At 39.7% G+C, this 13,179-nt stretch overlaps 1 protein-coding gene across 1 annotated transcript in view; it reads right to left on the bottom strand.

The window, feature by feature from the left end:
• trabd2a (TraB domain containing 2A) overlaps positions 1–13,179 on the bottom strand; it is a 59,348-nt gene that overhangs the window by 6,377 nt on the left and 39,792 nt on the right. Inside the window, exon 5 of the mRNA XM_026921566.3 lies at positions 2,690–2,780. Within this exon, the coding sequence (XP_026777367.3) occupies positions 2,690–2,780 (91 nt within the window). The remainder of the gene's footprint in view (positions 1–2,689; positions 2,781–13,179) is intronic.

Genomic DNA, 13,179 nt, shown 5'->3' with positions numbered 1-13,179 from the left:
AAATTCTGAATGCCACCATTTCTACTACTCTGTCATTCACCCAAAATATTCTTTAGCATATTTCGTCTTGACTCTTAGCATGATGTAAGACCTTGTAGGACCCATACAATATGCTAAAACTGATATTAATAAGCTCTGTCTTGGGTCAGATTTCCGAATTTGTCCCTCATTTTATTACGTCACACCATGGTTCTGGACTGGAGCATGATCAAGCTCTAAACTACTTCAGCAGGTTTGATCAAGCTCATAACTAGTGCATTTCTGAAAATAGGAGTTTAGAATAGCTGTTATATTATTACCAGATTTATATTGAGCTTCTCAGAGTGGCTTTTATTTCCATTCTCTAAAATCACGATTGAGCAACACGTATCAGGTTAGAGTTAGTGTTAGAGTCGTGAACCGTGTACACAAAGGCTCCATTCTGGTCCACAGCTGGAGAACCAGCAGAACCTCTGCAGCTGATTATATGGACTGGTTCATTCAGGCAGTGTGGGACCGCTGATCTGCGCTCTGTTCAGGTCAAAATCAACAATTCTACACTTTCATTCAATATTTCCCCAGTATGAAACTTCATGTGGCCCATATTCCTATTCTCTAATAAATATTTTTCATTTTCTAATGAGCATTTTTTTGCATTCTGCATTGAATTATAAGTCATTATTATTATATTACAGTGTACTGTTTAGTCCTTGTTTATCTTCTAGTTTAAAGAAACAATGTGAAATATTATAAAGGTTTAAAATGACTGCTTTTTGCAAATCTGAAATAAAAAGTGATTTTAGTTGCTGTTTCTTCCATCTCCTGAAAAAACTTTATAACCACTTTTTACAAATCTCAAAAACTCATTTTTATTGTGCCTAGCTTTTTGTACAATCCAATAAAATGTGTTTCTGTGCATTTTAAATTTAATTCCATATCAATTTAATCAATAGCAACCAACTGTCTTTGCATGTTGGTATTGATTAAAGATGTGCCTGTTAGTATAACTCAAGTTTCGTACTTAAAAGTTGATGAAAAGATATGAAATAAATCATATCTCATCGGGAATTGATTTTATGCAAATGAAGTCACAGGATATTGTACAAATGTATCTAACTCAAACTTTAATCTTGATACTGGGTTTCATACGAATTGTGTCAGGTCAATTTAAAAAATATTTATTGTTTATTAGGGTTTAAATAATTTACTGCTTTTTACTTGAGAACATTTAAGTGTGGACACTATGTTTTATATATTTTTCATATACATATTTTTTATTTTATTAAGTTATTAATCATGTATTTTAGTTTATTTTATTATTTTATTGTATATTTAATTTTTATTATAATTCTGACTGCACACTTACTACTACTGACTACTTTCACTGTATAGTTTTTCCGTGCTGTGTCCACACCTAGACATATTTGGTGTATTAAAAAAATACATTTTACAATTGTATTATGATTACTAGAAAAAAAAAAGATCTAGATATACCATTCATGCATTGCTGTGTAGTGAACAGAAGGCAGTATTTTATGTGTTGCTTGAACCTAGACAATGACTAGCCTAGACGTTTCCACCATGAAGCTCAGGATTGGTTACACAGTTACGGGTTTAAGAGCAATGAAGCTACATTTTACTTCACACTATAATGGTTATAGAGATCCCTGATTGAGGCCATAGAGCCACGACCCTGACTCTGATCTCACTCTATAAATACTGCCCCTCTGACACATGGTTTATTTTTGCAGCCAAATCGCCACCATCGCAGCTCCAAATGGCTCAATTAGGTGATTAGCGGATTACAGTCAGCTGCCGCCATTAAACATTGGCCGCTTGGTTTGCTCCCTGGTTTGTTGGCTCAGGCTGGTTCTGGAAGGAAGCAGCCAAGGAAGCAGCCTTGAACTCGTCTTTGATGACGGACAGAGACACGGATGGACGCAGAAAAAACAAAAGGGAGGCTTATTACCGGGGAAATTTTCCAATTATTTACAGACGAGGCCGAAATGAGCCGAACATCTGTTTTGGTGAAATCGCATCAAGCATCAAGCATCAAGCGAATCGCTCGCAAAACAATTTCCACTGGATTTCCAGTCCACGAAAATGGGCCTTGAAATAAATAAACAAGACGCAAAGCCTTTGGGGCAGAGCTAGCTCGCAAGTGATGCGGTGGCACGTGTAACTTTACACTGCTGTAACTGATAAAATATGGCTGAACAGGCTTTCAACCATTTCACAGGCTTTAAGAGAAGGTCATGGTGTGATGGCAAATTTGTACCGAGCATGTCCGCTTCCTTCTCTTCCTGTTCTTCATTTTTGGTTCTCCCAGGGCTCTGAGAGAATTCCAGCCAAAGAACCAAATTTAAAACCGCAATAGCTTGTGAGCTAATTGTGTTGACGCTGTTAGGAAATATAAGAGCACAGATTAGCATGCTCGTGGGTCTGAGAGTGTTTAAGAAACCCTATACTCCCACCGGAGAGCAGGATCAAGGATGTGGACTCGGAACAAAAGCTAAAAACAAGGAATTGCGCAAAATTGTCAAATTAAATATGCTTCTCTGAGGTAGGGATTTTCTGAGGTTTTCTCAGAAGTAGGGATATCTATAGAATTCGTCGTGGTCACGGTGGTTCGGTTACAGTGGTGTTAAAGTTTTCTTAGGGCAAACTGGATGTGTGTGTGTGTTTCAGTGTGTGTTTCAGTGTATGTTACCTGTTAATGGGCTGGCCAGCTGGCGTGTGCTCCACCTCGTAGCCTTGGCTTCTCAGAACATCGATCACTGTGTTGTTGCCCAGGAAGTGACCTGCAATATAAACACTGGCTCAGTCAGCAGGCAGTGAGCTCGTCCAACACACAGCCCGAAGGCCCGCCTGGCAAACTGATAATTCCCCCATGCGTAACTGGATACAGCGCAGGAGCGGCGACACACAATGGAGCAATATTTCACAATCTGGCCTAAAGAGCTGACCTGAATAAACACACATTGGTGCTTGTCAGTTTACAGGAAGCGAGTGTTTGACACGAGCACCCCTGTCAAAGGTCGAAAAATGCACCGGTTTTACAGGCAACAATGGCGTAGCGTAAGTAATCCCTCAAGCCCTTCAGCCTCTCTGAGGTTGGGAGATTCCCTACAACAATAGGATGTAGTGGGTCCTGTCTATGTTTGGTTACAGAGAAAGAATGGGTTTTAATGTTATACCGCTCTCCTGGCGCTCTCCTGGTGGAGACTAAACGAGGACTGACAGCAAATCACAACTTGCATTAGTTCTACTAAGATATCTTATTTAGCATATCTGCCCGAGAGGCCATTAATCACCATTATAACACAGTGCCATTAAATGCTTGATTCTGATTGGTCAGTTGATTGGTGTTGATTCATTTTCTATAACAAGTAACTCTGACATTACTACCGAATTTTTCTGTAAGGAGACGGTTTTTTTTAACAGTTTGGAAGGAGTCTCCAGTGTCAGCGCTTTGTAACATTTTTGTGCATGTGAAAATCTTCTGCGCGGAGGGCTTACCGTTTAAAGTTTTTCCATAACATGAAATGTCTTAGGTAAAAAAGTGAGGCTGGTGAAGGAACAACTTTTATAGCAGCTGGAACATAAGTGATAACAGCTAACTAACTTGAACTAACTTGTTTCTCAGACATTCCACAATTACAAATGAACATAACTACAAACACATAAAAAGTATAATATACTGATCATTAATAAATGAAAAATTTATTTGTTGACAAATTGTTGTGGTATAAGAGAATAAAACATGTCGTTTATTGGAGAATAATCAACTTCGGAGTGGTAGCACCATCACAGCACACTGGCATTGATTATTTTCCTGTAACAGCACATCCTGAAGTGCTTTATTACTAAATGTGCAGCCAAGGAACACTTTACCACTTTGATCTCAGTTTCAGGCAAGGCATCTTCCAAAATTTTATGTGTTTGCACAAACAACACATCATCTGGCACAAGCACACCCTTCTAGAGATTTAAAGTCGGCTAGGAGTAAATCATTTTTAAAGAGAAAGCTTGAGCATGGAATTGGCTCTGAGGTTCTCGGCGAGCGGAGCGCTGTGGGTCAGGCGTCACGGCCTGATGAAAGACCAGGCTTTTGTTTCTGCTGTACGGCTGAGCTGCTCGGGACAATGTGGCCCCGCTTCCTTTGTGTGAGAGAGGGAGGGAGCAGAGAACCTGAACCCACAATGCCTTGCTTTACCTTGGGGCAGCCGGGGGGTTGCAGGTCATAAGGCTGACCGACTCACTTGCCCCGTATCTCTTACTCTCTTTCTCTCTCTCACACATATATACACAACAGTTGTGTGTGATGGTGTGCTGATGTAGAAATCTAATGACTTTTTTTGTGCACTGTACAAGTCCCTGTGAATGAGCTGTTTCTGTAGAAACATCCGGAACTGCTGCCCAAGCTGCTGTTATAGAAAATTAATCAACACTTTCTGACCAAGAGTGGTTTGACCTACAATTTCCCTGTTGTAATGATGAGAAAGTATTTAAACTACACACACAAACACACACATGCAGAACCCAGCTGATGGGGATTAATGTGTGGCTTTAAGCGGGAAGCTCCTAGCTTTGTGCTCTGAGACTTATCCTTTAAGCCGCTCTCTGTTAGTGATCACCGACTGCTGGACCTCCCAGCAGCTACACTCCCGAAGCTTGCCAGTGACAGATCAGAGGAAAAACAACAGCATTCAGAGATGAAAGTTGTTAGTGAAAGCTGCTTTTATAAAAGCAAGGGTTTGGCTGAGTCTTTTATAGCAGTTAACATTAGGATTTGGGCTGCAGCTGCGAGCTCAGCTCACTCTACATCGCTATAAAAGGGCAACTTTCAAACCCAAAGAAACCCAAGCGAGGCACGATGGATATGAGGTTAATAATAATCGTCACGCTTTTTGCCGTTCGGATTGGAAGAACGTCTTGGTGACAGGTATTTGGCACCAAACGGCACTCAAACGTCGCAAAGTAAACCGATCTTCCATTAGCGGATGATGTGAGGTCATGAAATCAGACGTTCGCTTTTCCACTATTAATCTGAAGCGAGGCCACAGTGCGGGAGTGAGTACAGGGTGAACACGTGCCAATCAAAACGCCGCCTGTACTATCAAAACGTGACACAAGAGATATTTTCTCAATCTGTCAAAACCTGTGGTGGGCAAGTAGTCACTGAAAAATAACAGGCTCTTAAATGAGTAAGCACATTCAGCACGTAACCACAGAGTGGTGTGGAACGCAGCATGGGCTCTTATACGGCTAGTCCATTAGCGTGTATTATAAACAAACAGCCATTCCGTAGTCTCTTATTCCGCATGGCTGTTGAATTCTCGATTCTGATTGGTCAGAAGGTGTTGAATAGCAGCTCTGCCACTAGTTCCAGGTGCAAGATTTATCTCAACATGCTCGTTCTAATATGTTATCATTTCTATAATAACAACTTACTCAGGGGCTTGTATGGAGGACGTTCAACAAAAATTGTGTAATCAGTGATATGTTGACATAAGTTGTTTCTGTGAGGAAATGTTTATTTAACATTTTTTGGAAGGAGTCTCCAGTGTCAGCGCTTTGTAACAGTCAGAGGTAACTTTACGTTTTCAATCAAGTCATCAGGACAGGGAAGTTTATGTTTGTGTTTTCTTGGTAACATGACAATCTGCGTGTTTTTTTTGTTTTTTTTTTGTATGTTTGTGTGTTTTATTAACTTCAGGAGAAAGAAAAACAAACCCTGATGGGGAATGAATGTTTATAGCTGCTATAACGTAAGTGAGAATAGGAACTATCTTGTTTTGGGGGTAACAGTAACTCTGCTTTGTGATGGACTGCATCACATGACCGTGTTGTTGATTATTTTGCTATAACAGCGCACCCCTAAGTAAGTGTTTCATTCGTTACTTACAGCATGCTGTGTATTTTGGTTTGCAGCTTTTCTGCTACACTGACCCAAAGGACAGGGCTGTAGATATATATTTCTGGATATTTGGTCTATTTGTAGGGATATGTTCTGGATATTTAGACCAACGAACAAAAAGAGAAAAGAAACACTGGATGACGTCCCCAAACTTTATAATCTAGTTATTTAGGTAATATATAAAATCATTTATTTAGTGCCAGCTCCGTTTTCTCTGTGCTTGGGTAATTTTAATGATTTCTGCACAAACTTGGTAAAGGTTTGTTAAGTTTTCCGTTGCTGTATTTCTGACCAGTTAATGAAAGATTTTTACGAAGATGTTTTCAACCCTACGCACCCATCGAACAACACTTTTTTCTTTTTTTGGTTTAATTACTTGCGACGTCAAAACCAAACCTATCAATTTTGCTTAGATTCCGACTATTAGGTATGAAAGTGCTCTAACAGTGGTTCTCTTGCAGTCCTCCATTTTATTTCTGACCTGCTGCCCTGAAGAAAACATTTTCACCTCCAATCTATACACCTGGCTCTAATATTCAGGCGCTCTTATAGCCCTTGAGAAAGCAAGCGTACTAGATCCAAGCTGGAAGTAAATTATCCATGGTGGTCGATCTCCAGAAGATTTTTACGAAGATGTTTTCAACCCTACGCACTCCTCTGACAGCGTTTTTTTCTTTTTGGCTTGGTTAATTACTTGCAACATCAAAACCAAACCTATCAATTTTGCTTAGATTCCGACTAATAGCTGTGAAAGTGCTCTAACAGTGGTTCTCTTGCAGTCTTCCATTTTATTTCTGACCTGCTGCCCCAAAGAAAACAGTTTCACCTCCAATCTACACACCTGGCTCTAATATTCAGGCGCTCTTATAGCCCTTGCAAAAGCAAGTGTACTAGATCCAAGCTGGAAGTAAATTATCCATGGCGCTCGATCTCCAGGAGCTGTTTACAGTGGGATAGTGATCATCCCTCCAGGACATGGATGTGTTTGAGGGGCACAAAGGGGCAGCCCAGGGCAGCATCTCCTCCAGCTCAGGGTCACACACTCGCCTGTCAGTAAACACAAGACCATTCTGCGCAGGAACAATCTCCAAAACCAACACTGCCACACACTCGAGAAATATGTTCATCCAAGTGAGGAATGTGTGGGAGATTTTTTTTGAGAGACGGCCATTTTCCACGTTTTAGTCTTAAGGTTTATTACCAAAATCAATCAGGAAAAGAGGCATTTAAGAGGACGCTGCTTAATTTCGTTGTTTCTGGAATGTGGCGAGGAACCAGTCAGCTGTATGATAACCGAATTTTCTGCCTTTAAAGCAAATCGGAGGCAATAATCATCCGTAAAACAGACAGGACTGGCTGCTGTGGTGAGGTTAGAAGTAGCTGAGGGGAAAAAGAGCAAAACTAACAATGTCTCTGAAACTTCTCAGACATTCAGATCATTTAAAATGTCTGGTAGAAAGTGAAGGTGGCTGTAAACATGTCTCCTGTAAAACTGATAAAGCTTCTTGATGGATGTGTTTGTGCCCATAGGAACCTTTCCAGGAACTTAGGAACTTTTGGGGGGATTTTAGTTCCTATAGAAAATGATAACTCTCATTCTTCTTTGTCTCTGACAAAGTTTTTTGTCTTTTTTAAAATTTTATTTGTTTATTGTTTATTTTGACTGTGTATTGTTTAGATTATTGGTTTATTGTTTATTTTGTCTGTTAATTGTTTATTTGGCATGTTTATTATTTATTTTTATCTGTTTATTATTTATTTTGCCTGGTAATTGTTTATTTGGCCTGTTTAATGTTTATTCTATGGTTTATTTTGTCTGCTAATTTGTGCGTCTGGAAAACTACATTTGAAGTTGACACTCATATAAAGGTTCATATATAAGGTTTATAAAGGTGTTTTCAGGAATATTTCTGAACCCAGGGTCAAGTTTAGTACCTTGGTTGTATATTCAGAGAAAATACTTTTATCTAGCACCCTAAAGGGTTCTTTAGTCTTGTCTCTCTGGGGCAACACATAAAAATTCAAAGGTTTAGACCTATATAAAGGTTCATAAATGTCTCTAAAGGTCTCAGACGCTCAGGTCTCACAAAATGTGAAAGTGACTAAACTAATGAAAACTTCTTAAAGCATGTGTTTGTATACAAAGGAAACCTTTTTTTAGGAACTACTGGAATTTAGGAACATTTCCACCTGAGACAACAGTGCCAGTTTTATTTTGTACACTTTTTTTTCATCTAGCACCTTAAAAATTCTCCTGTGTGGTTGCAGGAACCTTTTTAGCTCCTGCTTTAGAGCAGATACTTTTGTAGACTAGGAACCAAACTGAAAATGGTTTCTTAGAGGTTCTTTGGATGGTTGGGAGGTCTTTGTTTGTTAATGGATTCTAAATGGAACCCTTCCTGACAGGGAAAGGCAATGCGGTTGCCAAATAACTCCTGAGGGTTGTCTGTTTTTTTAAATAGTGACTGAGACGGAGCCAATTCACTAATGGTCACATGCAAGCTTGTGAAAATAGAGCCACCGTTTAAAAACAAGCTCTTTCTACCAAGCAATTTTAAATCTTGTTTTGGTGCATGAAGGCACAAAATTACTGGTGAAAATATCTGAAATGCTTTAGTTTTTGTATAAATAGCAAGTGAACATTTTTTAGGCGTCCCTTTTGTTCATGCTTCTCAAGCAAATAGCAAAAAAGATTGTATGTTTAAACATGTCTCTGCATCAATGAGTTTCAAAATCAACAAAATTCCAACCTTTACACTCTATCAGAGGTTGTGTGACGCAGTTAAGTGTGTGTGTGAGCTCCGGGGACACTCTGAATCACATGTGCGCTCGTAGTGATAGCGCTGTAGCTAATCTCCAGTGTTAGCAGAGCCTCAGTAGAGTGCAGCCGTCTCGGCTGTCTGGAGCCACGGAGTGACCTGGCCGTCTGAAACAAAGGTGACTCCAGCCCGGGGCACTGCTCTCGACTTGCTTGTTACCGCCGGATCTGTGTGTGTGTGTATGTGTGTGTTAGGGTAGCTGTAGCCCTGGAGGAGTGTATAATATTCACACAGCTAATGATGTGTGAGACTGTGTGTATGCAGTAAGTTCATAAATCTTTGAAATGTTCCTGAGGCCACACAGCGAGAGCTGTCATGTCTATTACATCATTGTTAGGGACGTCTTATCCTCTTTACAGCTAGCGTGTCCGCTGCTGCTGACCACAAGGAGAACACGGAACATGCACAGAATTAACTAGCTACTTAGTTAGAGAAATTAGCTTGCTAAATTTGCTAGTGATCCATTGAGTAATGCGAGAAATATATGCATCACTATTAAGTTTAAAAGAAACAAATGAAATTTTATATTTCCTTCATAGACAACCACTTAACTGCGTTCAACAACTGACCACACTTTTTCCCTGTACAGAAAAAAACATCCTCGGCTATCTAACTTTCTAAGATGTATATCTGCGTTTTGTGGCTAATCGAGGCTAATCATGCTTATCAAGGCTTTGATTAGCAAAACCAAACTTGTCTGGACTACAAGAAAGGAATTACTGGTCTAAGAGCAATGCTTATCGACTGAATCTACACCCATTTCACATTTCTAGTTTTTTTTTTTTTTAAGTCTGTCATGTTCTTGCTAGCGAGCAAGATGCTAGAGATGCGGACCTAAAAGCTGTTATTCAAAACTTCCCTTTGCTTTGCATTTTAGAATTATGTGGACTGAGTTGTTTTCTTAAGTCGACGCTGGCCATTCGATTACTGAGTGCTATTCAGCACGTCCAATCTCGCTCTCTCTCTCTCTCTCTCTCTCTCTCACACACACACACACACACACACACACACACACACACACACACACATATACCAGAGCCTCAGAAAGCAGCCAGTGTCCTCCAAGGCCTCGCTCCAATTATTAGCGTGAGTGGCACGTCTTAAATTGAGTCTCTTTTCCATGTCGTGTAATATTTATATTAGGACTTGTGAACCGGGGGCCGTGCTAAATAAATAAATGGGTAGCGCTGGCGTTTTTGGGTGTGAGGGCTAGTGAAGGCTGTTTGTGTATGTAGCTCCTGCTTAGACCTGGAATTCTGACAAGACTATTTGACAGGAACATGCGGACAGAGAGAGCTGGAAAAATAAGGGAGAGATTGAGAGATCAACAGGGGTCAAAGGAGAGAAAGTGATATGAAGAGGAATGGATGGGAAGGGAGATTACAAATGTGTCTCAATGTGTCTAGATGACAAAAAGTGTAACTACAGCCAGTAAGATAAAGTACTGGTGATAAAGTGTATTAATAACTGGGTAATAATCATAGAATTATTGTTATTATTATTGATCTAGAGTGCAAAAAGCTAGAATCGATCATTTTGTATCTTGAATCTGCACATTTATTTTTACACGGATAATCCCAATCTGGATATAAGTCTGGTTCTCAAATTTTCGTGAGGACTCTGGAAGCGCAGCGCAGCCGAGTCAGAGATCTGATCTGATCAAAAGGTCAAGCAGGAGAACTGTGTAAACATACTGAAAATGACAGAATAGTGGTCACTCCGGCTCTGCATGAGTGTCTGAGTGTTATTTAGATGGGGGTAGTGCTGACTGGGGTCAAAGGTCGACGATACATCCATCACATCTATCGTCGGTGTAGCAGCAGCACTTTCAGCTGGTATTGGTGGAAATATCCGCCAGACCAGAAGACCTTCCCATTCCACAGGAAATCCAAGCACAAGTGATGAAGACAGCTTTGACATATACACATGCATATACGGCAACGTATATAATTCAGTTTTGCTAGTTTTATGTCTTCTTCCCGTAGCTACGTGTTGTGTAGTATGTACAACCACATTAGCTGTGTAACGTAATGTAAATATCTGTATCTGTATTTGTATTCAGATTTAAACCCGAAGTGGGCGTGGCCTAAACTGGAAAGGATGTGTGCAGGATTTTTTTTTTTTTAAATCCATTATTATTATTTTTGTTTGTACCTTCCTACGATATTTTCTAACAAATTTAGTCGGTCCCATTTTCCAACATATAAACAAATTAGTAGCTTAATTTAAATCGCTGAATCCCTGACAAGGCAGATACTAAGGATGAATGAATGAATGCTGTAAATGCTTATTGGTTGTCCCATGCTTCATATTGGGCTGCTCGCCTACATGAAAGTACAAACCCCCCCCACTCACATGATTTTTTTTTTGTATCCTATGGGATCCCAGTCCCAATGCAAACATCAAGTCTCAACCAGATGTCCTGCGAACTTTTCTGGCATGCTTAATAAAAGAAAAAAAATGTTTAGTACTCGTATCTGTATTAGTATCTGTTTAGAAAACATTATCTGTTCATTTGGAATAATGTTTTCAGATTTAATTACATCCCTAACACCCATATTATGAGAAAATGCTAATAATGCTGATGAGAAAAAAAAGATCCATCATATGAGTCTCCTGTTATACCCATATATTATGGGTGAAATAAATATTATTTGGTTTGACAGCTTGCTAGATGTTAACCACATACAATTCAAAAGGACAACATGAATGCTAGGTTCCTCCATGTGTCAGTCAAAAGCTAATAACAGGCCCCAGAAGAGAGGGAACGGAAAAGAGGGGGCAGAATAATTGAAAAATCACGGCATGCGCCCTGTGCACGCTAACAGCAAGAGGCGGTATGCGTTTCACTACTATTAAGCAGATGCCACTTGTAATAGGTATTTTAGTGCTTGGCAGACAAGCCGCACCGAGGCCTGTTTTATTCATTGCCGTACCACCCACAAGCACTGCTGGGATACTCAGAGAGAGAACTTTGATGCTAATGCACATACCATGACATCTCATATTCAGCCTTGTGCTTATGGGCAGATTACGGACTTACTAAACCACAGTCGTTATTTTTGTTCTCTGGATGGACAGCAAGGATTTTTTTTTTCAGTTTAATCACCTGACATGAAACTTAGGTGCTCAGAGAGAGAAAGGACAAATGAAGACATATAACTAGTGTGATTAGAGATTATATTTTACACCACAGAAATTGAAAATTGAAATCTGATTGGATCAGACTGCAGCTTCATAGTAGGGACGTGTATGATGTATGACGGAGGCTCAACATAATCTAAGCCTGATAATAAAACAGATCAAAACAGTGTTGTTATTATTAAAGAAAACATGTACTTGTTTCGTCTCTAACAATCAAAATGTTTAGTCTAGAGTGTCAGCACTACGCAACAGTCAGAGGTGAAGGTGTAACTTTAAGTTTTCCGCTACAGGAAAGTCTTCAGGACAGAGGATCCTGTGGTTTTTCATTAATGTAATGACAAGCTACCTCTTTTGTCTTATTAACTTCAGTAGAGAATTCGCCATCTGGTGACAGAACAACTGCTACGTGACTGTTTAGAGTTGCTATAACGCAAGTGATAACAGGAACTAACTTATTTCATGGACGTCACACAACATTAAATGTAAATATGAATGGACAAAAAAGTATCATGTCTTGATCTTTAATAAATGAAAAAATGTAATCGTAGGAAAATTGATGTATAAGAAGTATAAAACACTTCAGGACCTGTTGTTACAGAAAAATGATCAACTTCAATATCATCACTATATACTCCATTTGGGAGAAAATGATAGCACACAGTGCTAAAGGTAAAGCATTTAAAGTATCAGTAAATATACAAGTATGAGTAAATATACAAATTTTGAAGTTGCCCTGAAAGTGTGTAGTGCTTGCTAAGTTTGCCCTGTCTAAGAGGTCAGCCTTTGATATTTAACAGCTCGGACTGGCTGGCTCCTAGTCTAACCCTTAACTGACCTCAATCAGGCTAACGACAGGTTGAAGGCCCCCCCCATCTCGTCAATGCAAGGCTAATGGGATACTGTAGCCAGAGGTAACCAGCCAATAGGTCAAAATAACAGCCTTAGTGTCTGAAAGATAGACGGTAATTGTTGGTCCTCGGATAAGTGGGTCCGCTTGGTTAAAATTTATAGCCATGTAACGTTGGAACCAAATTTATAGCTGTCTAAGCTAAGTGGGTTTCATAAGTACTGCTGCCCGAGAAATGACAGCGCTTAGTGCTAGCTGACCAGCTAGCGAAGGAAGTCTGATGAACTTGAAAACATGAATGAAACCTGAGAATACCACTAAGATTTTTTTCAGTACTGTTGAGGTCTGATAGATGTACAGCTAGACGAAATATTAAGCCGTTAGCGAAATTATGTTTTTCTGGAACTGCATGATTATGGAATAACAGTGTCTTATGAGATCAAGCCCTTTGAATTGAACTCTGAAAGCTA

This window comes from Pangasianodon hypophthalmus, chromosome 27 (assembly GCF_027358585.1).
Source record: "Pangasianodon hypophthalmus isolate fPanHyp1 chromosome 27, fPanHyp1.pri, whole genome shotgun sequence".
In the NCBI taxonomy this organism is placed as follows: domain Eukaryota; kingdom Metazoa; phylum Chordata; class Actinopteri; order Siluriformes; family Pangasiidae; genus Pangasianodon; species Pangasianodon hypophthalmus.
This window is presented reverse-complemented; position numbering and strand designations above follow the sequence as displayed.